We start from the raw sequence: 27110 nt of genomic DNA on the forward strand, positions 1-27110 counted from the left end.
GTGTGAGGGGATTGATGACACCGTGTTATTCCAGGACTGTGGGTGGCATGGGTGTGTGAGCGTGGCAGGGGATGGCATATTGGACATCATCTGAATCCTCATCCTCTATGCAAGTGAGGACACTGCCCAAGATGGGCTTATGCATGAGCTCTCCTGGTATCAGGCTGGCTATTTCTGGAGAAGGATGCTGAGTGTGGGCACCAGTGTGCTTCTGAGTTGAAGGGCAGAAAGCAGAATGGTGTTCAGAGTTTGGCATTTAAATGACTCTGGAGCTTCAGGATGATATGGTAGCTTCAATGTCTTCTTTGTCTATTATCCAGTCTCAAAGGGAAAAGAAGTCTGGTCCTTGTAGAATTCATAGCTTGCATCTGGGATACTGAGCAGAGACGGTGTGTTGCACTGAAGGGGCTTGGGGAATGCAAGAACAAATTACATGATTTTGATTCTCCTTGTTAGACTGTTAGTCCTGAGAAAATGCCTTACATGTTCATGCAGATTGCCTAGTGGGTATGTTTTCCTTGTGTCAAAATGTAGAGTGGATCCTATTTTAGACCATTTAATCTGAGGATTACAGTAAAACTTCCTCATGATAAAACTTAATCATAGCTAATGGATATTGAAGGCCACTTAGGTAGACTTTCTGTTAGAGCCTGTGATCCATTTAGGATCAACTATTTAATATTCACTGGGTTTGATTTTATATATGTGTACCACATACACACAGTCCCTTTATAGGACAGCATGCCGACCCCCTGGAGCTAGAGTTACAGATGGTTGTGATCACATGTGAATTCTGGGAACCAAACCCCAGGTCCTATACAAGAGCCGTCAGTGCTCTTAACTGCTCAGCCATCTCTCCAGCCCTAATAACGCTTAACATAGTTTATCTGTCACCAATAAATGAATTTATTTGTGATCAATAAAACAGTCTTTTCTAAGACGCAATGAATTAGGCAAGTTTCTCTTCTGGCTTTGCTTTCATTTTTCTTTTTGGAATGACAGCTTTATTAAAACTCAATTTAAGTACCACACAAAATTTATCCTTGAAGAGTGTACAATTCCAGTTGTGCAGTTGTCAATTGTTACCTAATTCCAGAATATTTCCCCAGAAAGAAGCCTCATGCTCATTAGAGCCTCTCCATGTTTTACCCTGTCCCTGTCCCTGTCCCATGAAAACCACTACTCTAGTGCTTCCCCTAGATCTGTCCATTCCTACAGATCTAGCATTTCCTACAGTGGAGTTATATAGCATCTGGCCTTCTGTGCCTGCCTTTTCCCTTTAGTAAGTAATGTGTTTATAAAAAGATAGAGAGGGGATGTGTTTGGTGGAGGTATAGTCAGATGCAGGGGAGGGGTTGCCCTGGCGGCCCCATGCTGGGACATCTCTTCCCCCTAAGGGACCAGCACAGACAGTATAGTATAGAATAGAGTTTATTGAGGGCATGAGGGGGGAGTTAAGAGGATAGTAGGGACAGAGAAAGGGAGAGAGAGACAGAGCAGAGAAGAGGAGTAGAGAAGTAGAGGCCGGCCATGAGCACATGGAGAGAGAGGTGGGGGAGGGAATGGGGAGGAAGAGGGGGAAGGGAAGAGAGGACAGAGCAGGAGCAAGAATGGAAGCGCAAGAGAGAGCAGAGGGGGCAAGCAGCCCCTTTCATAGTGAGTCAGGCATATATGGCTGTTGCCAGGTAACTGTGGGGCGGAGCTTAGACAAGATGCTAACAGTAAGTGCATTCAGGACTTGCCCATGTGGTAGTACATCATTCTTACAGCTGAATAGTGGTCTGTTATAGGGATACCTTAAGTTTCTTATGCATTTGTCAGTTTAAGAACATTTTGAACATTCCCACTTTGAACTATCATGAATGGTGCTGGGGTGAGCATTATGGTCATGTTTTGTGGAGCTATTTGTATTAATTCTTTGGATTTGTAATGAGGAGAGGGTTTATAGGTCATACAGTAATGCGGTACAATTTTCTGAGAGCTGACATTGGTGTATTCATCTTGAAAATAGAAGAACTTCTTTTTAAAAATATGAACAGTCTCAAGAAGGTTTCCCAAGGGCACAGGGGCAACCACTTACAGTTAAGATGCAATTTGGGAAGACTGGAGGCCTGAGGCAGAAGAGGAAGTACCTCATTAGTCACAGGTGTGTCATAGGCTCATCGAGGTCACAGGTGTCCTGGCTGAGGTCCTGATAACTGCAATATGGAGCCGCCCGACTGTGGGAAATGTGGTCTGGAGTCGTCATCCTTGCTTTCCTGTCTCACAGGTGGTATTAAGGACGTAATGAAATAATGTTCACCAAAATGCTAACTACATCATAAATCCTATGCAAGATGATTGTTGCGACAAACACTGTATAATTGTATCTAAGGAATCACAGCAATTAAACATTCAAACATGGAAGAATCAAGTTGGCCAGAGATCTCCCTCCTCCCACTTCCCTTTTCGTGCTCACTCTGGCCCCGCTGTCTCCAGCCCAAAGGTTTTTATTTATTTATTATATGTAAGTACACTGTAGCTGTCTCCAGACACCCTAAAAGAGGGCATCAGATCATCAGATCAAATATCTTTACAGATCGGTTGTGAGCCACCATGTGGCCGCTGAGACTTGAACTCAGGACCTCCAGAAGAGCAGTCAACACTCTTACCCACTGAGCCATTTCACCAGCCCTGGTCAGAGATCTTAAAAGTTATCTCTGCTGATCTTTGAAGACTTTGAGCAATGCCCCTGACAAGTGATTAGTGGTCCCATCAAAGTCCTTCTCCAGACAGGAAGTTTACTCTCTCTCATAACAGAAATACTCACTAACATGTGGTATGTGACCATAAATTCACAACGCCTATTGCTACTAAAGAGGCAGTGGATATTTATAAAATGGATGTTTTCTCCTGCCCCTGCCTTCTTGTAATTCCTAGTTTTGCTTCTTTTAGGGCAGTTTTATTTTTATAAACTGTTTCACAAGCAACAAGAATGCATGAAGAATAATGAGCTAATTGTTAAAATAACAGTCCTCTAGAAGTTACCACTGCAAACATGGCTGCAATCCTCCTGGCAACCCCTTAGGGCCCCCCCCCCCACACACACACAGCTCTTCCATTCTCGACCTCTCTGAGGCTCTCCCAACTCACACAATAGCAAAGCCCAGATTTGAACTTAGGTGTCTAAAGTGATTGGTTTTGCACAGTTTCATATTGTTACATATATATTTACTCACATATGATCTCATATTATTTTTAATAAGTAGATAATTAGCTATCAGGAGTATAGTAAGTACCTTTCTGGTTGCCATAACCAAATACCTGACAAGAATGAAGGAAGGAGAGTTTGCCTCACAGTTTGAGAGGGGGTGTTGCAATAAGAGCAGCCCTGGCTGCTAAGGGAGCATGAGGTGACTGGTTACACACCACCCACAGGCAGGAAGCAGAGACACGATGCTTTGCTCAGCTGGTCCCTACTTTTTTCCTTTCCAGTCAGACTAAGGCCCCAGAACTTGGTGGGTGTAGTATTTCCCAGATTCAGGGTAGGTCTACCCTCCTTAGTTAAGCCTTTCTGGAAATTCCCTTAAAAACTGGTCCAGGCTATATCCCAGGTAATCTAAATACATCACACAGAGATGCTAAAAACATTTTTTCCATTTCTTAGTTCGCCATTTAAGGCTATGCTTTCCCCCCAAACAACACAAAATATGAAATATCACTGCTATCCAGTTAGTTGAGTTTAAAGTATAGCATTTATATTATATTACAGTTGAAAAGAACGAGTCTATTCAGACGATTAATCAGCTCTAGTGAAGAGGAACATGTTTTTAGGATAAAAATTGCTAAGAGAATATGTTTTCAAGCAATTCCATTATAGGAGCTATCTGGGGGGTCTGAATATGATTAAGCAAATGTCAAGCTGAGTTTTTTAAAGGCTGACTTGACAGTTGGTTATGTTAATGGAGCATGACATACGACAGCTGGGTGGTAATTCTCTTCCTACTGCTGGCATCGATGGAGTCATTATTACAGTCTTATTTCAAGACTGGACCAATATATTATGAAAGATATAGAAAGAGAAAACTCAGGAAAGAACAGAGGAGACCCATTTATCTCTGGAAGGAAAATGTTTTGAAAGGAGAGTAAAGCATCTGAAGTGTACTGAGGGCAAAAGAAAGAGGTAAGTGGACACGCTTGGAGCCTGTAGTTTCTGTCCTAAGCAACATGGACCTTCTCCAGACACACAAGACTGGAGGCCCTGAAGTACTAGGGCAGTATAGCCTGGTTTGTGGGATTTTAGTTGAAAAGCTACAAAACAAAAGCAGTAAACAAATAAACAAAAAGCAAAAAAGAAAAAGAAAGAAAAAAAGGAGGAAAGACAGACAGACAGATGACAGACAGACAGGCAGACAAAGAAAGAGCCTGCTGACCTACAGTTCCTGGCTCTCCCTGACCTACCATCTTTCTCCTCATCTCCTCATTAGAACTCTCCCCATTAGAACCTGCCTCAAAGAGGAAACTCTTGACTCCTCACTGACTGCTCCAGTCTCCTCAGCAGGGTTCTCTCCAGGAGGTGTGGGGGCCCTAGACTTGAGCCTACGTAGCCCTCTGTCCTCTTACATTTGGCTTCTCCTCGCTGCCTCAGTCCATGCAGACCGGACCATTTCTTTAAGAAGAAAGACGTATCAGTTCTCTGTGGAACCTTCATGGACAAGCTCCCCTGACTACTTCATTTTGTTCTTCCTATTTCTGGAGTTTGCAGAGTTTTGAGGTTGTAATTTTCACATACCCATGGGTTCAGAACTCTTGTAGAAGGTCCAGATTGTGCACTGTTAACATCAGTTTACTACAGTAATATATATATATATATATATATATATATATATATATATATATACATATACATATTCATATACATATACATATAAAACAACCCATTTCTAAGGAGAAACCATGTCAGGGATGCAGATAGAATTTAAGTTTAACCAAATCCACTGAGAACATAGAAGTTAGTCCTTTAATTATCAGTCCGTTCTGTCATTCAGCACTCATGTATTGAGTGCCTCCTGTATGCTAGGCATCATTTTTGGTACTGGGGGTAAAGCAGACCCACCCCAGTTTTTTCATGGAGAGTGCATGCTGACGGAAAGAAATTTAAGGTAAATGGGTCAATGAAGAATCTAAGAGATTATAATGGAATGGACTCTTGGGGTGATAAGGAGAGCTGGGCTGAGGGTGGGGTGAGCTCTAGTCTTAAATGGGGTGCGTCATAGGAAGAAGATTCGGCAGCTATCTAGGGAAGGAGCACACCACACTGAAGGATTAGCCATCTCAGAAGCCCTGAGGAAGAATAAGAAGAGCCAGTGTAGCTGGGATAGCATGTGCAGGTGGGAACTCAGCAGAGGGAAGAGAGGGGAAAGGGAGTAGTGGAAGGAGAGGGAAGGGAACAGGAGAGGAGGGGAGAGGAGGGGACCCAGATCCACCTGGGCTTGCAATTTAAAGATGAACCACCATCACCAGGTCATGGACACTGGGAAAGGGGACTGCTCTAGTAACTCAGGGGAGAGGTGATGGGATCTGGGACACCCTGGAAGAGATGTTGTGGTGGTGGCACATGGCATCTGTGACCTGTATTTCTAATACATGTGTGTTATAGACGGTGGGATTTGCAGTCACATGACATGGTGTCTGTGAGAGAGTGAGCCAGGAGTGACTCAAAGCTTCAGTCTCTCAACCGCAAATCTTGACTTGCAACACATTGGAATTGGTTCCAATGAGGAAAGAATGCTTTCTAGAAATGATAAAAAAGTTCAGATTTAGATGTCAACAAGTATGAGATATTAACGTTCACGTGGTGATTTCTACCAATGAGGCTAATATAAATCTCACAGAAAAAAGTTCTTGTGGGCCTATGAACTTTGGAACGTAAGTGAACAAGATATAATTTTCCTACAACTACCATTTTAAGAAAGTGTGGTTTCTTCAGAACTATTAAAAAATACTTTTACAAAGTTTCAAATTCAACAGAAGATATGGAGGCAGATTATTTTCTTGAGGTCACAAGATTTATTTAACGATAGGAGAGAGTGTACTGGGATCTGAAGGGGAGGGGTGGGCTTCACCATGCAGTAGGGCAATGAGATCTATTTTAAGGCTTTGAGGGAAGGGAAGGGACAGTGTTTGGCACTGTGGAGAAGTGAGGAAGGTCTGGTTAACGGGTGACTTAGAGGAGTCAGGGAGGTGTGGAGGAGGGGCATGGCTAGCTAAGGTGCATTTATCATAAGGTCAGCTGGAGGCGGGCAGTGTGCCCTAGCCTTTTATGTTTGAAGTATGAAAGCTCTTGGCACCTGTCATTCTCCTGAAATCTACATAAGGAGGGAAGTCTAGGCAAAGTAACTCATTGATAAGAAAGTGGGTTAGTAAATCATAGCACAAAACAGAGAATACATATCTAGTCATTAATTTCACTGATTATTTTAGGGAGTACTTTATAAATACAAAGCCAAGAGAGTATAGGCACAAACTCAAAATATTCCTTGCCAGCCCCCAAACCACTCTGCTCTGATTGAAGTAATTGTAAGTAGCCTGTAGCCTCACTGTGGGATGACTGTTCCTGCAGAAGCGGTCTTCAGTTGTTGCACGGGTTAAGAACAGACGTATAACTCAGTAGACATTTACTCAGATGGCCGTAGATGAGTGGAGGAGGTTAGAGTTTACGTGGGAAGTCAAATGACTCAAAATAATGTCAACAATCCAAGAGGATATCAAAAGGCAGCATATGAACACTTAGTGAATGCTAGTGGCTGCCTGACTGAGAGTTCGGAAGGGGAAGTCAGCCAGGGAGGGGAAAGTGTGAATTTGATGGAATTCCAACTAAGACTTGAAAGAAGAGAAGAGGTAGAGTGTCTTAAAGAAATGTGATCTAGTTTTCTCTTTAGCCTAAGAGATGGATGAGATGCCCACGAAGGGTTCTGATGAGATTTGAGTTTTGGGGGCATTTCCTTGGCTACAGTATGAAGAGTAGATGGCTTTGGTGGAGTCTGTTTGACATGCTTGGACTCATGCAGAAGTGTTTGTCATGAAGTCGGTTGTGAGGATGGCAGTTCAAGTTGCACCCTCTAGCAAAACCTTGGGTGTGTGGGCTAGATCTTGGGCAAGAAGACAAAGTTAGGGGTCTCTTGGGAGATAAAAACATAGCACTAAAAGTAGATTAAACTCTTAACTGAGAAAGCCCGTAGAGAAAGAAAACCTAGAAAAGTAAGAACTTACCATCATATAAGTACTGACATGAAGGTACTGGCCAAAACCAAACCAAACCAGCCACCAACCCAGTAAAGGGGCAGGAGGGGTGGAAAGAGAGCAAAGGGAATAGAAATAAGTACGGGAAATATCTCAGCTGCAGTGGAATGCCCTGAAGTCTTACATACTTTAATTTCTCTAATTAAAGCCTTCTATGAAATTATTGTATGTGATTTAAGAGAAAGGATTCAGGGGCTGGAGAGATGGCTCAGTGGTAAAGAGCACTGACTACTCTTCCTGAGGTCCTGAGTTCAATTTCCAGTATCCACATGGTGGCTCACAACCATCCGTAATGAGATTGGATGCCCTCTTCTGGTGTGTCTGAAGACAACTACAGTGTACTCATATGCATAAGAGAAAGGATTCAAGTAGACAGTCAAAACATAACTACACACTATGTACAATCTAACCCCTTTGAGCAAAATGGAAGTGTTAATAACCATTACCCACCTGTACCCAGTCATTTCACTTTCAAGATGAGGAGAGTTCTGTGTCAAGAGAGGTACACCCTCAGGTCACACAGATATTTAGTAACAGAGCTAGTCCCAGAAAGTTTGTTAGTGTCTGAGACACGGCCTCATTAGGTTCTCCAGGCTGACCTCAAACTTCTGGGAAGCAGTAATCCTCCTACCTCTGCCTCCCGAGAAGCTGAGAATACAGGAACATAGCACAGTGCTAAGAAAAGTGTGCTTTGAGTTTTGGCTTTTATCCTCATTGTCACTAAATCTCAATGAACTTCATTTATTCTGAAAGTTAAAATTTTAATGGACATGTAGAATTTTTATGTGCAGATTTTTAAATGAGTAGATTTCTTTCTTTCTTTCTTTCTTTTTACTCAATTTTGTGCACCTTTTATTTAAATCATGAGTCTCACTCGTTTTTATCATTTTTATTAACAGAAATCATTTCCCATCATTGTTACAGGTCAATAGGACACAGGGAGGCATCAGTTAAATGCTAGCTTTTTTAAGTTTGCTGTTAGACATTAAAAAACAAACAGTACTGACAAAAACTGTACTCAGAAGACTAAAGATCTAAATACCAACATATTCATTTTACAATAGTTATATAATTTATCATTAACATATGATATACAAAATATTAAGTCACTTGTAGGTTTGATAAACACTTCAAATACAGCAATTCATATTGCACACTAAAGCAACTTCCCCATCTATCTGACTAGCTCACTAGTTCAGGCTGGACATTCACCCTCTGAAGCACTTCCTCAGGCATACAAAAGACAGGGCTAACAGGCTTAATCTGCTCTTCTCCCATAAGTGATAATCCAGCAATGCCAAATAAGGTGTGAAACGGATCCACCATATCTCCTGGCCTGTCTGCAAACCCTCCCGTCTCTTCATCTTGGCATGCTAAGATGAAACTTCGAAGCTTGTCTCGGTCAATCCAATGAAGTCTCCTGATTATTTTTAGGTAGGCCAACACCCACCATGAATAGCACACATCTGGTAACTTTTTGGGTCTTCCATTGAGTCCACCTGAAGGCAACTGCCGTTCACAAAGCCACCAACCAAGTAAGTCAGAGTTCACTTGATACAACTGACTAGTTATGGCCAGGAATCCTGTGCATCAATAGATCTGTCCAACGTGAGATTCAGAGCCTGGTCTGCACCCAAATCCACCATCAAAGTTCATACAGGACAAAACAAACTCAATCGCCTTTTCCACATTAATAGCGTCAAGCTTGCCCAAGAGAGCCAAAGTTGCCACTGCACAAAATGAGAATCTTGTATCAATTTCTCCTTACCTTTTATGTGGTGTGTTGACAAACCAGCACGGGGCATGCTGGGACTCCCAGCAGGCCATTTTATTCCAGTTAGACCAACTGTTTAGTGGGACCCCAAATGTCTCCAGCAAAGGAACCATCTTCTTTCTGTAGACTCTGAACATAGGCCACAACTTTGTCCACACTGATAACGTGACTGCTATCATACAAAGTAAGAATCTGGACAGCACTGAGTGTGTACAGAAGGTAGGGGTCGTGCCCAATGCTGGCACTTACTCCCCCACATTCATGCTGGCTTGATAAACACCAGTATTTCTTCTCTGTTCATGCGATGAAACTGTCCCATGAGATCCATCACTGTCAGGCCCCAGTAGACACCGCTCATTCTCAAGTATTCAGACATACAGTATTCATAGTCGTCTTTCTTTGAGCCATAGGAGGCGATGTCATCGGCATGCTTCTCCAGCAGCAGGATGTCAGGAGCATCTGACTTGATAGTAACGTCCTTCTGCTGTGTGCCCATGTCCGGCCACCGAAAGGAGTAGATTCCTTAATATGAAGTATTTTTGTCTAACCATTATTAAGACCCATATTCCCTTCTTACAATCTTGTCTTTTTAGAAGAATAGACAATTCCATTGCACAGTTCTCATTCTGCACTGCTGAAGCCATCTGATTTACTTGAGCTTTGTTGCTCATGGCCAAGTGTATGTTCAGTTGCTGGTGGAGCATTTGCTGCTCTCATCCCAGTAGTAACTAATCATCCTTCATTCTGAGTTCCCTTAGAGTCAGTGTTTTCCAAACTACAGGGTAAGACTTACTCAGTGTTCAGTACGTTAATTCAGGAGGTCGCTCCCAGAAAGAGAAATCGAAAATACAGATTATAATGCATAATTGAATAAGTGTATGTGTGTATGTGTGTGTGTGTGTATTGCAATGCAAACTATAAAAAGTTTGAAAAGCACAAATTTGTAAGATTACAGTATAGAATACACTTTAACATGTCATGACCAACTGTTTGGCCACTCTGTTCTTTGGGGCTGTCTTCACCTTTGTGTGTGACCTCTGGATACTTGGGAAAGGTTGACTGGAATCATTATGAAGGTCCAGAAAGAATGGGAAAGATGGAGAGTAGGTAGGTTAGGGAAGAAGTGGACGCTTGAAATAAATATAAAAAAAAATAATTTCCTTTATCTCAGATGTTAACCATAATTTTTCCAACTTGGTATTACCAAATCAAAAACCTCTTTTGGGACCTGGGTTATGAGGCTGTCTCCCAGTCACCTTCAAAGTCCCATGTGATGTGATATAAATAACACTTCCTGCTAATGTTGCAGCTGTCACTCAAGGATCTTAATTGGCTTTATGAGCAGGATCTGGTGATGATGGCCCGGCTCCATTAGGCAGGTGCGGGAGTTGGGAGCTAGCAAGTGGCTGAAATCTCTGGTCTCCTGGGATGTTGCTCTCCCCTTCTCCCCAAACACTCCCACATTCCCTCCCTCAGAGGGAGGACCCTTGGGCTTCCCTCCCTTCGCTCACTGAAAAACTGTAAAGGTCCCTCTCAGCTAAGATCCACCCTTTCTTTTGCGGGTGTGTGATGTGTGTGGGGAGCAGAGAGCACGGGAATAAAGACTGAAAACGTACAGCCCCGGGACTGAAAATGACAAGGGAGAAAGACTGAAGACACTGGCCTGGCCGGAGCTGAGCTCTGGATCACTAAGGGAATTGGACACCTCTTTGATCCGCAGCACCTTAAGATTTACACCTGATAGACAGAGGCCGCTTGGCTCTGGTCACTATTCTGTGGGCCATTTTGCGGACATGTACTCTTTCCACAGTTTCAGTCTGCCTCCCCCTCACCCCACCCCAGCCACTGCCCTTCCAGTTCTCTCTTTCCTTTGCAACCCCAGTACCACCTTAACCACCCTCTTCCCGTTTCTGGGAAGTATTTGAGGGGAGCTGCCAGGCCCTCTCTTTCCAAAAAAGCTGTTAACTGCCCCCTCGGCTTTGAGGCTAGGGGGTGCGGGGGAGAGGGTGTGTGTGTGTGTGGCGGGGGGGGGGGTGAGGGAGCTGACAGCCCTGTCCTGACTTGGAGTCGGGTTACTGCCACTTGTGTCTGAGTTCACACAGCGTGTTCCTCCGTCAGGGATTCCGCAAATATCTCCCCGAGGTAAAAAAAGAAAGCGCGTTGCGCTCCAGCACCCAGAGCCCAGAGCCCAGAGCCCAGAGCCCAGAGCCCAGTCCCAGGTCCTGGAGTGCACCAACAGCGGCCATGTCGCCTTAGCCTCCGGGGTCCCACAGCCTCAACAGCGTCCTAGCCTGCCTGCTCCATGCCGCGGCAAGGCTGCATCGTGTTCCTGGGGTGAAGGGGGCGATCGGGCATGCTCCTCCCCATGGGTCGCCCACCATGTCTAATGGATATCGTACTCTGTCCCAGCACCTCAATGACCTGAAGAAGGAGAACTTCAGCCTCAAGCTGCGCATCTACTTCCTGGAGGAGCGCATGCAACAGAAGTATGAAGTCAGCCGGGAGGACGTCTACAAGCGGGTGAGTCCAGTGCACCTGGGACTGCTTGTCTAGGACTGATGTCCTGCTGCTCCGCGATAGACAAGGCTCTGTATCTGGGTATTTTCCCTGTGACCTCGGACAGCCCCATTGCCCTCTCTGGGGCCGGCTTTCTTCCTTCTTTCAGTGTTACAGGAAGGGGCCAAGCAAAGCCAGAGGCTCCAAACTCTGTTGCAACACACCTGGGCTAAGACGTAGATCCTGTGTTTACCCCAGACACTCACCTTTAGGGGCTGGGTGGGGAAGCCCAGAAATTTGCATGTTAAAATGAGCCTGGGGGGAAGTGACTCAGGCCACACAGTCTCCTAAAGGCCTCTTCCCGCTCTAGGTCCTGGGAGAAAATATGGTAGTGTGGAGAAACCACCAAGGAGAATTTTTCCTTGAGAAATTCATGCTTTCATTTGAAGGTGGTCAGGCAAGATCCACATTTGAAAGAGTATTAGACATTTTAGTCCTAGGAACTGTTTGCTGTAGAATGGTAAAAAGGGGTGCTCATGGGACAGAGGAGGGAGAGAGGAGGGAGAGTGGACCTCCTGGTGGAGGGCTGTCTTGATTGATGTGAGCCGGTTGGCAGAGCTGAGGATGAGATGAGACAGCATGTTGGGAAGAGGACTTTGAGTCCTGATGGGTCACAGGGATTAAGTTTCTTGGCCCATCCCTACACTGACTTCCTTAGGCCTCTTGGGGTCTAAGCAAGAGGATCTGAAGTGTGCGGGTGTCTAGGGCTGGTTGCCTCCGATTTTAACAGAGCTCCCAATAAATACCCACCTGTCTACATCAGAGAGCTCCCTGAGCATTACCTTGACCTGTTGGGGAGGTTGGGAAGCTTTAGAAACCACCAGCTAAGCATTTAGATCTGAGAAACAGCTGGGCTCTGTGAGAGCACACATGATTATCTGGTCAATTCAGTTAATGTGGACTGGTGAATCTGAGAAGGGGCAGTGGTGATATCTGAGTGATGTCTATGGTCAGGTTGGTTAGTGCGAACTGGCTGATTCGGAGAGTTTTAGTCTCTTTCCTTTTCTAAAATGTCCATGTTCCCTTCTTACTCTCTTGGAGACCCCCTCCAACCTCCTCTCCATCTTGTCCATGGCTGTGTAGTGAGTGTGTCTCCTGGGGAGTTGCTAGAGGTTCAGGGGACAGACGGGGAAGGATGCATGGCTATGTGGTCCTCAGGGTAGGAGGAGGGAACAGATTTCTTCACTGTATAGCAGAAGGAAGTCTTTCCGTGAACTGTCCCCAAAACAAGGCAGAAGGGGCAACTTCTAGATCCCTGGAGGGAAAGGGTTGTTCTTCCCTCAGTCAGGTGATTGGTGCTTGAATCATCATGGCTCATTCTCTGCTCTGCACTGGCTAAGGAGAAATGATTCTTCAGGAATCCTCTGGGTGGGATGAGAGAGGACACCGTCTGTCTTCTGGAAAAATGTGATTGACTAGATTATGGCAGCTGCCACTGGGTATGGGCAAGGAGTCACAACACAAAGTCACTGATAGAGAGGACAATCCTTCCACTGGATCCATATCGCTGGTGGATCCCATGCAGGTAGCTATGACCTATCTCTACTTGGTCTTGTGAGGACAGAGTGGGCAGACAACCATTGTTTCACGTGGTTCCAGCAACCTAAAAGCACTGTGTTTCCTTTTTTTTCCATCTCCCGCAATTTTTATTCAACCTGCCTGTCATGTTACCCTTCCCATTTGGTTACAGCTACTTGAAACCACTAAAGTAGTGGTTCTCAACCTTCCTGATGCTGAGACCCTTTAATACAGTTCCCCATGTTGTGGTGACCACCAATCATAAAATTGTTTTGATGCTACTTCATGTCTGTAATTTCGCTAATGTTACAAATCTTAGTGTAAATATCTGATATGTGATCCCCCCAAAGGGGTCAAGACCCACAGATTGAGAAACACTTCCCTAACGACTAGGCTAAGTTCTGGGAAGACAGCTTAGCTGGTAGGGTGCTTGCCTAGCATGCATGAAGTCCTGGGTTTGAGCCACAGCACCACATAATCTGGCCATAGAGGTGCATATCAATCATCTTTGTACTCTAGTGGTGGAGGCAAAAGATAAACTTTCTTTATATAGAGAGTCTGAAGTCAACCTGGCTTATCTGAGACCCTGCTTTTAAAAGAAGACTTCAGTTAAATGTCCTTTTATTTGGAAGGTAGAACACATTGGAAGTGAGATCCCACTGTGTCTCCTGGCTGGCCTCAAACTTGTGATTGTCTTGTTTCAACCCCTTGTGTGCTGGGAATATAGAAATGAGTCCAGTTACCCGGCTTGCCATTAAAAAATATATTTATTTTCATTTCATTTGCATTGGTGTTTTGACTTGTTTTGACTGCGTATATGTCTGTGTGAAGGTGTCAGATCCCCTGAAACTGGAGCTATAGACAGTTGTGAGAGCTCACCTAGGTACTGGGAATTGAACTGAGCCATCTCTCCAACCTCTAAACTTGCTATTTTAAAATTATTAACATCATAGGTGGAAAAAAAGTCTATCCCAGTATGTAGTGATGAGGGAGTGATAGAAAACAGCAAAGTTCTGCCTTGACAGAAGAACAAAGGATTCAGAAATATTGCACCAGGAGTCCCCAGCAACCACTAGACAAGCTATGTAGCTTCTCCAAGCCTGTCCCAGCTGCCACAGAGCTGACATTCAGAATAATGCTGCAGGCACTCAGACACATTTGTTGTATGGATAAATAACAGCCATGAAAACGACATAAAATTTTTATCAACTGCTCTATAAATTTAATAGCATCACATTTACAGAAGAGGACAATCATTGTATACTTGCTAGTAGTTATTATGGTATCTTAGAAATGAAATAAGATTTGTTCTTTATAATATGACCGTAATGGTGCCTCTTATGTTCATGCTTGTTATTGCATCCTTTAGTGTGGGAAGGTTCATTGGTAGTAAAGTAACTAGAACCACGGGGTGAGTCACGTGGTTCTGATGACATCTGTTACTGTACTTAGCTTGATTTTGTCTCATGTTGAACAAATATTTTTTTAAAAATAAAAATATAAAACTATATCTATTTAAATTAGACTCTCTGCAAAAGTTTGCGAGTGTTGTACAAGAAATTCTTTAAAGAAAACCAGTGCTTATGAACATATGTACTACAAGTCTATTGTATTTTTATTTTAGATTTTGGTACCGAAGAGGGAAAAATTACTGTCTTAATGTGAGATAACTAAACATTCCACCATGACTACTTCTGGGAGACAGGGAGAACAGGACTGGGAGAGGATCCATGTTTCTCTTTCCAAGTGGGCAAGTCTCCCTTAGGTGGTTGACAGAGAGACAGAGACAGTCAGAGAGACAGAGAGACAGACAGAGACAGAGAGACAAAATGGAAGCGATAAGAAGACAGAGACAGAGACAAGGTGAGGGAGCTGCTGAAATGGATAAATGCTTTATTGGGAAGGAAGCTATATGGAATTTTTTTTCAGTAAGAGTAGTTGTAAAAGCTATAGTTATGCCAAAGCCTAAAATTATCAACCTAAAAGCAAATTTAAAAAGCGTTCTAGAGTTCCCTCCTCTAGGCCTATTAGAGAACTGAGAAAATAAAATTAAAAATCATACCAACCATACATCTATTAAAGAGTACTGAGCTACACATAAAAAAAAAAAAAACGGATTCTTTGAAACTAGCTACTATGGGTTGAATATTAAGTAAAGTATCCTTGAAGTTTAAGATTTTGTAAATATTAATAAGAATTTAACTTCATATATACATTTTAAAAATAACTTATTTGTTACTTTATATGCATTGATGTTTGCATACATGTATGTTTGTGTGAGGGTATCCAATCTTGGAGTTATAGATAGTTGTCAGCTGCCATGTGGTTGCTGGGAATTGAACCCAGGTTCTCTGGAAGAGCAGTCAGTGCTCTTAACTGCTGAGCCATCTCTCCAGCCCCCAAACATTTTTAAGAGGCTATTTACCCTTAGCACAGATAAACAGGAACATACACCTATGGGATTTAGGGCTCACTGCCCCCTCGTGGTAGCCAGTAGTAATTGTAGGTTCAGTTCTGCAGGCAAAGGGGTGGGCTACTATTTTGACTCTACAAATCAAGCTAAGGAGTAACCCACTAAGGCATATAGCTCCCAACAGCAGATCAAAGAAAAGAGAGATGACACTGCAGGTGGTCCACAGATGGGTATGCAGGACAGCTTCATGACATTGCTGGATACAGCTGCTGTGTAAGTAATTTCTAGGTGGCATCATGGCTGACCTGATCATTTATTACCTAATCCTCCATCTTCTCTTACTAGTTGAGTGTACAGCCACTAGACATGTGCCCAGCCCTGGAATGAGATCCACTGCTGTTATGATCAACATGTGGTCTCCCGATGGCACTCTGAAAATCTCCAGTACTTGGCCCCGTGATGATTATTTTCTAGCTTAGACTTCAAATGTGACAAAGCTAGGTCCAAGAGTAGAAAGTGAAGAGAAAAGGAATATTGTCATACTGGACCAGAGTGAATCAATGTATAACTACAGATTCCAAAGTACATACGTTTCATTTTATAATCATTGGTTTTCTTTAAAGAATTATTGTACAACTTTCACATTTTTGCAGAGAATCTAACTTAACTGTACCCAGTTAAGTTTGATTTTGCACTTTCATTTTTATCTTTTAAAATACTTATTTATGATTTTAATTATACACCAAAATATATTATATATTATTATATTATACGCACACACTTAGTACAGGTCTCATGCTGGATTCCTCTGGACTGTGAACCACCCAGTCTGGGTGGTGAGAACTGAACTTGGGTTCCCAGAAAGACCAGAATGTGCTCTGAACCAGTGAACCATCTGACTAACTATACTTTTCTTTGTCAAGAGATGTTCTCCCAAAAAGAAGGTATTAATAATATTGGAAGATGAGAGTGAATTTGGCCTTTAGAGAGAGGTAAAGCAAGCTGTGTCTCGTTCCTTTATGAGCTTTAAGCTGCCTGATTCGAGACCTAAACCTCTTTAGTTTTCTCACTGTTAAAGTTTTTAAATGATATTTTGGTGTGTGTGTCTGTATGTGTGTGTTTGTGTTGTCTGTGTGTGTCTGTGTGTTTCTGTGTGTGTGTGTGTGTGTGTGTGTGTGTGTAGCTTGCAGTTCTCTCCTTCCACCATGTGAGTCCAAAAGATTGAACTCAAATTGTCAGGCTTAGTGACAGCACCTTCACTGGCTGAGCCATCTTGATAGACCAGTTTTCTCGTCTTTGAGATCGAATGACCCTGTTCCCAGGTAGTCTTAGAGGCTTATACATAGCACATTTTATAGCTATGGTGAGCAACCTCCTGACTTTATTGCTCACCAAATTGTCCTTCTCCTACTATTATGATATTACTGAGCTGTGAGTGTGGCACTCCTGATGTGGAACCTTGGATCTGCTACTCTCTGCTTGATTTAATTAGACAAATACAGACCATTAGCTTTGAATGAAGCAAAGTGATTCCTACCAAAGTCATAGACTTTGTAGTCGTTTAGGATGATACTTCATGTGTGTAATGATGCTAGTATGAACCAACCTGGGACACAGCCAGGTGTATAAGAGCATAGCACATGCATCATGTGCCATAGTGATGCTCTAGATTAACAGAAGATCATCCTTTACTTTGTGTGTTTACTACACTATAATACATGATAATAATATAATTATATTATCATTATTATTATTTCTTGTTTTTTGAGATAAGGTCTCTCAGTATAGCTCTTGATGTCCAGAAATTGAACTGTATATATCAGTCTGGACTTGAATTGGCACTGAGTGTGTAGACCAGGCTGGCCTCGAACTCACAGAGATCTACCTCCACCTGTCTCTGCCTCCTGAGTGTTGGAATTAAAGGCATGGGTCACAATGTTTACTATAATTTTTACCATTGGTTTTAAGTAATCTCCTTTTACTTACCAAAATGGAAAGGTTAACTTAAGAACAGCCTCAGGCAGGTCCTGCAGGAATGATGTCAGAAGTCATTTATCATGAGACGATAGATAATTCCATTAGCACTATTGCCCTGAGGATATTCCAGAAGGACAGGCTGTATGGGGTGGGGTGGGGTGGGGTGGGGTGGGAGCTTGGGGGTGAGGAGGAGATGGGGGGGTGGGGAGGAGATGGGACGCAGTGATATAGAGGGTACTGACTCTGGTAGGTCTGGGCCAATGTGTGCTTTTGTCTTAGTTTCTTTGTTTTTTTAAACAGAAAGGATTAAAAAAGAAAACAATTAAAATAGAAAAAGGCTTTTAGACTAACAGTATAATTTTTTGAACAACCATATAGTATGTTTATATTTTAACTTATTACAAAAGAGCAAAATAAAACAAATTAAAAGTTTTTAAAGTAGACAATAAATTGAGGCTAATTATTAATTAAAAGAATTAAAGGTAAATTTGATGTAACCCAAGTACATAGTGTTCATAAAGTCCACAGTGGTGTTGAGGCCTTCCTTCCCAGTGACTTCCCTCTCACCCGCTGACCAACCACGCCCACCTTCCAGCCCCTCAAGCTCCACTTACAATCAAGACCCTATACAGATTACTGTTCTCTGTCTTTGGACTGTATCTTCTGCTTGCGTGTTTAGGTACGTTGTGCTTCAGTTGCTTGGTATTCAGTACCACAGCCTGTTGGACCGTAGCTGTGGAGTGTAATGGGCTACACTGTCTGTTCTGTGTTGGTCTCATAGTTGTGAAAACACATCATGACACCTGGTGCGTGTTATCGTTCTCATTACTACAAGAGACACATGCACACATCTGCAGTGGCTCGATTACTGTCACCTTTCTTTATGTGTGAATGCCTTTCTCCACGAGCAGCTAACACGGTAGACAGTGTATGCTATCAAGAGATGTTTGACTTAATGCAGGAATGCATGTGTGCACACAGCAAAAGTGGCACTCTTAACAAGGTGAGCATCCGAGCTAGGAACTTGAACCAGCCGTTCTTTCAACAGTACCATCCCTTGGCTATGGCTGTGCAAATCTGGATATGCGCAGTTATTAGAAAGAACGGTTTTTGGAATAAGTGCAGACAGAAGTATAAATTATGTAACTGTGGTTAAGAGGGTGAGTAAACGTGGATTTGAATTAGATTAGGCTCCAGGATTTAGTTGGGGATTTGCTTCCCAATGATTAGAAGAAAAAATCTGATAAGGCCCATGTTTGTAGCTCCAGTGTTGGGGTTGGGGTGGTGGATGGTGATAGTAGTGGCAGACAAGGGGATGCAGAGGTGCTGGGGCCAACATGAAAAGAATTGATGGCACTAGGTATCTCCCAGAGTTCACCAGCAGCTAGCCTAGCCAAATTAGTGAGTGTCAGGTTCAGTGAGAGACCTCTGAAAAAATAAGTTGAATAACAATAGAGGAAGATACCCAACCTCTCTCTCTCTCTCAATCTCTCTCTCTCTTTCTCTCTCTCTCTCTCTCTCTCTCTCTCTTTCCTCTCTCCTCTTTCTCTTGCTCTTTCTCTCCCCCCTCTCTCTCTTGCTCTCTCTCTCACATATGTATAATAGTAAAATATGTAACAAGATTGAGCTTTCCAACTACCTTTAAGTGTGCAGTCTGTGCAATCACACTGTCTGTCATACAAGCATCACTTCCCATCCACAGAGCTGAACTTGACCCCACTGTGCTTTCAGTCTTCATGATCTCCCAACTGTCTCATAGAAGGGAAATGATACACTTGTCCTTTTGTGACTGCTTCATGTAATGCCCTCCAGGCTCATCCATATTGTAGCTTGTGTTAGAATTTCCTTGTGTCGAAGGCTAAATACCAGTTCATTACATATTTGTCATGTCTCCATGCCTACTCCTTCCACCATTTGGCCATTGTAAATAAGGTTCCTGTGATCACAGGTTGGTAAATGTCTGCTTGATATGGGTTTCCAGACCAGACAAGAATTGTTAGAGTATATTGCAATTCTATGTGTAATTTTTAGATGATTAATACTATTTTCATATATATGAACCATTTTACAGTATGTATGGCTTCCAACTTTTTAATTGAACATTTGTTCTCTCTCTGTGTGAGTGTGCATGAATATATGTGTGCACACATGTGCAGTTCTAATGGATGTGAAGCTCCAAGAAAATTTTAACCAAGGACACAAATATCAGTTACAAATATTTAATAGATATTTGTTTAATGGATACTCTCTACGTTCATCCAACTTTTACTCCCCAAAAGATAATCAATAGATACCAATGTCTTCAAGAGTCAGCACACAGAGTGCATGTAGCAGAACACACATGTAAATTGGATGCTTTTCCAGGGAAATATCTTTAAATAGTTTGGCTAGGTGCACACATGTGTACTCCCAATGCTAAGAAGGCAGAGATAGGATGACCCTTAGGGCTTTCTGGATGGCCAGTCTAGAAATTAGTGAGCTCTAGGTTCAGAAAGAGACCTTGTCTCAAAAAATAAGATGAAGAAGGATTGAAGAAGCCAGTGTCATCCTCTGGCCTTCATATGCTGACATGTGTGTTTGTGTGTGTGTGTGTGGTGTGTGTGTGTGTTGTGTGTGTGTGTGTGCACACGCGCAAACCTTTTGTCTTTTTCCTATCACATATTTTCCTTATTAAAAGTTTAAATGGTACATATTCATTGTCATACACATGTCTTAAAGTGTTTGCAACTAAAACATTTTCCAAAAGTTAACAATGATTAAGGAAGTCATTAAGAAAAAAAAAAAAAAAGAGGGCCTGGAAGAGATTGCACAATCAGTAAAGTCCTTGTTATGCAAGCCTGAGGACCTGACCTCAGTCCTCAGTAATCTCATTAAAACAATGGCTGTGCATGATGGTGAATCTCTTTAATCTCAGTACTCTGGAGGCAGAGACAGGCAGATCTGAGTTCAAGGCCAGCCTGGTCTACAGAGCAGTTCCCAGACAGTCAGGGCTACACAGAGAAACCTTGTCACCAAAAATCAAAAAACCAAGCAACCAAATAAACAAACACAAAGAAACTACTGGGCATTGCAGTGTACTCCCGGCACTGAAGAGGCAGAGACTAGAGGATTTGCTAGCTAGCCAACCCTAGTCAAATTTGTGAGCCCCAGGTTCAGTGAGAAACCCTATCTTAAAGAATAAGGTAGATGTGAATAAAGAAAATGTTTTCTGGACTCCACAAGTATTCACACATACATATACATCTAACCACATACACATGTCCATATACAGAAGCATACATTACATACATGCAAAATATACATACATACATGCAAGCACATTTGTTTATCCACATATGCATGAGCATGTACACAGCATTCATTACATACATACAAACAGTAGAATAGAAAAATGTTGGCAACTCTGTTCCATATATGAAGAAAAGCATTAACTTTGGCAATGGCAGCCAGAGGTCAGTGTAGATGAGGAGAAGGTAGGCTCTCCCTAGCACTGTCTACAGGCACACATGACAGTAATAACCATTTCTGTTTAGCTAATACATAGTCTGTTGCAGCATCTGAGGAAGGGAAGGGAATGAGTGAGGAAACTCAGGCTCACAGGAGTTGGCCAAGGTTCTGCAGTTAGGAAAAGGTAGATTAAGGGTTCAAACATTGGGTCTAGAGAGACAGCTCAGTAGTTAGGAGCAGAAGACCTGGTTTGATTCTCAGGGTCTATCTACATGGTGGCTTACAACCATCTGTAATTCATGAAGGAGTAAAGGCTTTCTAGACTTGAGAGGCAATGGATAAAGGCAGAGGCAGGAATGAACACTGTGCTTGGCTCACGTCCAGGCATTCTGTGTTGCTGGAATGTGAGGCAGGGAGGGCTTGTGGTGATTGAAGGTGACACCGGAAAGGCAGGTAGAAGACAAACCTGGGAACCCTTGAGTCCACCTATCTCCTCTTCAGTAAGACTTTATAAGGCTTCTACTATACTTCCGGTACTGAGATGGGCATTAAGACTTTGAAGACAAGTAAACATCAGAGATAAGATGGTAAATGGACAAAGTGCAAAGGAATTCAAGCAAGGCATTGCTACCCCAAGTGAACAGAGAAGATGGAGGGGGAATCTACAAAGGATTCTTTGGGGAGATGACCCCTGAACTTCAAAAAGGAATAAAAGTTGTTAGTCAGTCAGTGGTGGGGTACAAGGAAGAGCAAAAGCTGGAGGCAAATGGATTGCTGGGTGTGTGGACAGAATCCTAAGTCGTTCTGTGTTGCTGGATTTAAGTAATAGGCACAGGATGAGACTGAAATGCGTATGTATAGGGCACAGTCTTTCATGCCTTTTTAGCGGAGCCTGTGATGGGTTGTAAATTGCAGGGACCATGCTAGATGCCCCTGTTGGGTGGGATTGTAGAATCCAGTGAGATGAAACAGAAAAAAAGGAGGACAAAAGGGAGGGGCCAAGTGAGGGCAGGGCAGTGGGCACAGAGGGAAGGGGCCTCTGCTTAGGACATAAACTACCCATAGGACTTCATGATTGACTGTGAGGAGAGACAGGCTAGGAGTGAGATGCCTAGCTAGGCCAAGCCACTGTTTCTGAGCCCCCTGTTTTCTGTGTTTAACTCCCTGGGCTGTACCCGGACTGATGCCTAGAGATCTGTGAGGCTGGATACCTAGCAGGGCTCTCTCTTTCTCTCTCTCTCTCTCTCTCTCTCTCTCTCTCTCTCTCTCTCTCTCTCTCTCTCTCTCTCTCTCTCCCCCTCTCTCTCTCCTTCCCTCCCTCCCCCACACACTGATGTCTTAGGATGGGTGGTACCAGCAGGACTGGGATGGCTTCAGCCAATGCTGGGGAAGCCAGTGTTGTTACCAGGTAGCAGAGTTATAATTAGCACTGTTACTAGGGGAAAGCCTGGGGTTTGTGAGCCTGCACTTTCAGAAGCAGCTTTTCCTACTGGATGTAATACAAAGTGGGCAGAGCTGGGTCTTTTTAATGTGGTTTTGGGAGATTCAATATTGCGCAGGTAGACGCTTTGTTGTGAGCAGGAAATGAGGTCTTGCTGATCAGCATCTTGTCTAGGCAGGGGAAGAGGGAGAAAACTCTGCCTTGGTGTGTTTGAATAGCCAGAAAGATGGGAGAGAAAGAACATAGAACCACTGTTTAGAGCTAGAGAGAATCCAGAGAAACTCTCCACTTTGCAGAAAAATTTCCTTATAAAAATATTAGCGCGAGTTGCCACATGCCAGTCTTTTAGCTTCTCCGTGATGAGTGAACCGTTTATTTTAAAGATAAAAAGACCAAAGTAATTTGCCTTATGTCACATATATCAGGTTCAAAAGACTTAGGACAAATGGCTAGCTGAGGTGGCTGTTAGCATTCAAAGCACATGCGGGCCTCCAGGCTGACTCAGTACCTGTGGCTCCTCTCACCTTTTCATGCCCCACCCTCTACCCTAAAGTTCTCCAGCTCACAGGCTTCCTTTCCCACAGCTTCTGATTCCATTCAGTCTCGTGCTCCTCTCTTGGCTGTTGGCCCGCTCTCCTCCATGTTCTTGCCCTTCTTCCTCTCTGTCTCCATCTCTCCTCTCATGCCTGGTTCTGTCTATTGGCCAGATTTGGTCTGTTACCTTCTCTCTCTGCTCTGGACTTGATACCTCTGGCTGTACTCTCCCTCGTGTCTTCACTAAAACTCTTCTCTTCAACTGTACCTTAGAGCAATTATGTCCTCACGGTGTACTACAACATGGAATATTAGACGTCAAGCTGAAATCCAGGAGACACAAGCTCCTGTCCAGGATACTTACAACAAACTCTTCAATCTACAACAAAAATTCAAGAAATGTCTGTGCTTGTGAGAAGTTAGTTTTTCTTTCTCATTGCCTGTCACAGGCCAAAATAGAATACACATAACAGGCGCTAGACTCATTCACAGACGTCTAACGCTATACTGTGATGTCAGAAGAAAATCGTAGTTTCTCCACCTGTGTGCCCTCTCCCCAGGGCTTTTGTACATGGTTTTTCGAAAGCTATGTGAGCTTTGCTTTTTGCTCTGGCTAGTCTCATCTCATCTAAACAAGTTCAACTGCGCAGAGAAATGAGGCTGCATCGTAGTACATGGGGGAAAGCGCACTATGGGTGGGAGCGGGTGAAACCTGGAAGTGAGCACACCCTATCATGCCAGATAGCAGCTAATCCGATCACACACTGGAAGGCAGACATGGTACATAGCGTTCTGGGGATAGCTGCACATTAGTCAAGTGGCTTTTGGCCAAGCAACTGTAGAAGTGCCTTTGGGCCTCACTGGGCAACTTCCATACCCACTATTTGGAAACCTGGCTTGAGAAAGAAATAAAAGGCACAAACTGCCTTGTAATGCCAGATTCCTATCCTCCATCCCTCTGGAAAGTTCTGCTGCCTCATAGGAGTCATATCTTCATGCCCATAGGGTCTTAAACAGCTCAAGAGAGGTTTGGAAATCTTTAATATTGGGGAAGCGGACAGACTCAATGCTATAATCTTTAGGACAAAGAGTGTGGGCCTGCTAGCGGACCTGAGGTCAGCTCCCCTGCACATCACCTCCCTTGGAAGGTCTCAGGTCCCCTCCTTTCTCAAACATGCTCCAGCTGACATCCTCATTTGGCGTACTCCTGCCAAACTGAGTATCTCTGCTCAGCATAGGCACAAACTTGGTCTTGTCCACACTTGATGTCACAGGGGACCACACCATCACTCTGCTCCCAAGCCAGGAAGAAATAGGCCCAGAGCTGGATCCAGAGTCTTCCTGGCTCTAAAATCCCGGAAGGTAACAAACCTGTGAGGCACAAAGAGGTAAGAAACAGTGTCTTCTCTAAGCCCTATTTTTCTAATCCTTCCTAACCTGGGCCATGCAGTAGCCCAGGCTGCTGCCTAACCATTGGTGCCTTGGAGCACTCTATAGCTGAGACAGTAGTCACACATTCCAGTGTTGTCTGCAGAGGTGGAGGGAAGAGTAGAAGGGGCTCCTTCATCCCTGGGAAAGCTGGGTCTGCCACAGAAGAGACCTGCATGACCTGCTGCTCTTTCAAAGTGATATTATTAATTAACAATTGGATTCTTTCTCAGGCTCTGGGATATGGCTCTGAACTTTCTCTCTTTTCTTTCTACCTCTTAAAGGAGCCAGAGTCTTTAGCTAGTACCTAAGGGTCTGGATTTAAAATGAAAAAGAAACTAACAGTCATATAGAAAATGACGCTTTTGCATCTTTGGAGCTCCAGAAGGGGTTTTTAGAGTCAGGTTGTGCCTCATTGTCACCTCAAAATGCTAAATACTTTCCATTTTAACCCTAGGGGTAGAGGCAGGGGGATTTAGAGAATACTATGTGCCAGGCTCCCGTTTATACATTCTCTCCATATTTAATCTCAGCCGCATAGCAGCCTGTGAAGGAGCTCTCTTTCCCCCATTTTTCCACAGGACCCCATGTGCCATTAACAAGCACAGGGAGTTCACCTGTTATCCCAGCAGCTATGCGGCCTAATTCTACACTTAATAAGAGAAGAATTACTTAGAATTTAAAGTTCGCCACTCTTTCAAATGCAAATGATGTTTTCCAGCAGTGAGCTCACATTGCATCAAGGGTGACTGAAAGAGAAAGAGGTTGTTAAGGAGATATCTGTGACATAGTGGCTTCTGCCAGGACAGTGGCAGGAGGAGGTGGACATCTTAGTCATGGATTTGTAGGAGAAGATGGTACTGGCCTTATTTTACCTTGTGAATCAGGTGGAAACTGTCTCACGGAATGTAGTACAGCCAGGGCTGTCCTTGCTATGGCTTATGTACCCCGAAATTCAGAGGAAACAGGAAGTGACTTAAACTGTATTAAAATCAAACAGAACCTGGGATCACAAAGTGGGTGTGACAGTGTACCTGTACAGTCCCCGTTACTTGGAAACTGAGGTAGAAGAAACCAAGGCTGGCCTGGGCCTGGACCAAAACAAACAAGCAAACAAAATAAAAAATAGAAAAGGATAGTAGAATTGGGATTTTTCTTTTCCATCTTGAGCTTAGAGTACATTTCAGTTTCTCTGACAGGTAGTAATTAGTTGTTTCCTATCCCTGCCAAGATAAAAATAAGATGGTTTAGCTGGCACATTAGGGTTTTGTGCATGTGCGTGTTTGAGCATGTGTGTGTGTGTGTGTGTGTGTGTGTGTGTGCATACGCGCACGCACACATGCACGCAGCACCTGAGGAAATACCTTTGAGATTGTCTTCTGACATACACAAAAGTGTGCATTCACACACACACACATACATATGCACACATACATTTACATATGCACACACACACACACACACAAAGCAATTGTTCTACTAGAGAGGGCTGGTAAATACTAATGCACTAAGCAGACAATACCTCATCAAGTTTGTCTATCACGAATGGGCAATGAACAGTAAATGTTCTAAGTAAATAACCATGAAAGTGAAAATCCTCTTAGGGGAGAAAAAGAAAAGAAGGGTAGCACAGTGTAAAAGGCTCTGTATTGATACTAGTCCCTTTTCTGTTACTGTAACTAAATACTTAAGGCTGGAACAGTACAACGAAAAGAGGTTTATTTAGATTACAGTTCTCAGAGGTTCAGAGTCTAAATCTCGTGTGCAATCTCTTGTAAGTCCTCTTTGGTTGGACGTTTAGCTGAACTCTCTGCTTAGTGTCCTAACAGCCACGCCACAGACTTGGTCAGTCTGCAGTGTTGTCTAGGGAAGGATCCTCTGAGCTCCTTCAGGTTGTCAACAAAATTTATTTCCTGTGGCAGTAGAGTCAAGGCCCTTGGCTTCTTCCTAAGTGTTAGCTCAGTGTGGGTTGTGACCCCTTTGGGTCAAACAACAGTTTCACAGGAGTCACCTATCAGATATTTACGTTACTATTCATAACAGCAGCAAAATTAGTTATGAAGTAGCAACAAAAATAATATTATGGTTGGGGGTCAGCACAACATGAGGAACTGTATTAAAGGGTCACAGCACGAGGAAGGCTGAGGCTGCCTGGAGTTCCTTGAACCTCCTATTGCGTCTTGTCCTGTGTCCACTCCCTCCATCGTTACTTATTTCAAGTCTCAAAGGAGAGGCTCTTAAACCTCTGTTTGCAGTTGAGATGGTCTAAAACCTTAACAAACTCCCAAGTGTATCTCTCCCTCAACTTTGCCATATCCAGTTGTTTAGAAACGAGTCCCATGTCTTGCCTGGACCAAAGCGAGGGAATTACACAGAAGCATGTGCTCTGGGAGTCAAGAACAGCGAGTCCTCCATTAGAGTCTATCCAACACTTCTACCAGTCACATCTGTTGTTGTTATTTGTTTGTAGGGTTAGGCTAGAAATGGAGGTAAAGATACAAGCGAGTGACCAGTGGAGGACCTGGTCCGTGGGCTTACTGCATGACATAGTGTTCCAGCCTGATCTGAGGCAAGGAGAATACCCTCCGTGGGTGGTCTTCATTCCTTCATTCTGAGCCCCTTGCCCTCGGCACTTCGCTGTTTGCATGTCCACTTCCTTTATCCATTGCCTCTTTCTTTCTTCCTTTCTCTCTCTTTCTCTCTCTCTCTCTCTCTCTCTCTCTCTCTCTCTCTCTCTCTCT

The 27110-nt window shown here is 43.4% G+C and overlaps 1 protein-coding gene and 1 pseudogene across 5 annotated transcripts in view; one reads left to right on the plus strand and one right to left on the minus strand.

The window, feature by feature from the left end:
* The window catches only part of LOC114637052 (myomegalin), a 166011-nt gene that overhangs the window by 27476 nt on the left and 111425 nt on the right, over window positions 1-27110 (plus strand). For all 5 annotated transcript variants that reach the window (XM_028785188.1, XM_028785192.1, XM_028785189.1 and 2 more), the window contains exon 4: window positions 11465-11575. In XM_028785188.1, coding sequence (XP_028641021.1) covers window positions 11465-11575 — 111 coding nt within the window. The remainder of the gene's footprint in view (window positions 1-11464; window positions 11576-27110) is intronic.
* On the minus strand, window positions 8464-9551 carry LOC114637055 (annotated as a pseudogene).

Source organism: Grammomys surdaster, unplaced genomic scaffold (assembly GCF_004785775.1).
Source record: "Grammomys surdaster isolate TR1022 unplaced genomic scaffold, NIH_TR_1.0 125156, whole genome shotgun sequence".
NCBI classification, from domain to species: domain Eukaryota; kingdom Metazoa; phylum Chordata; class Mammalia; order Rodentia; family Muridae; genus Grammomys; species Grammomys surdaster.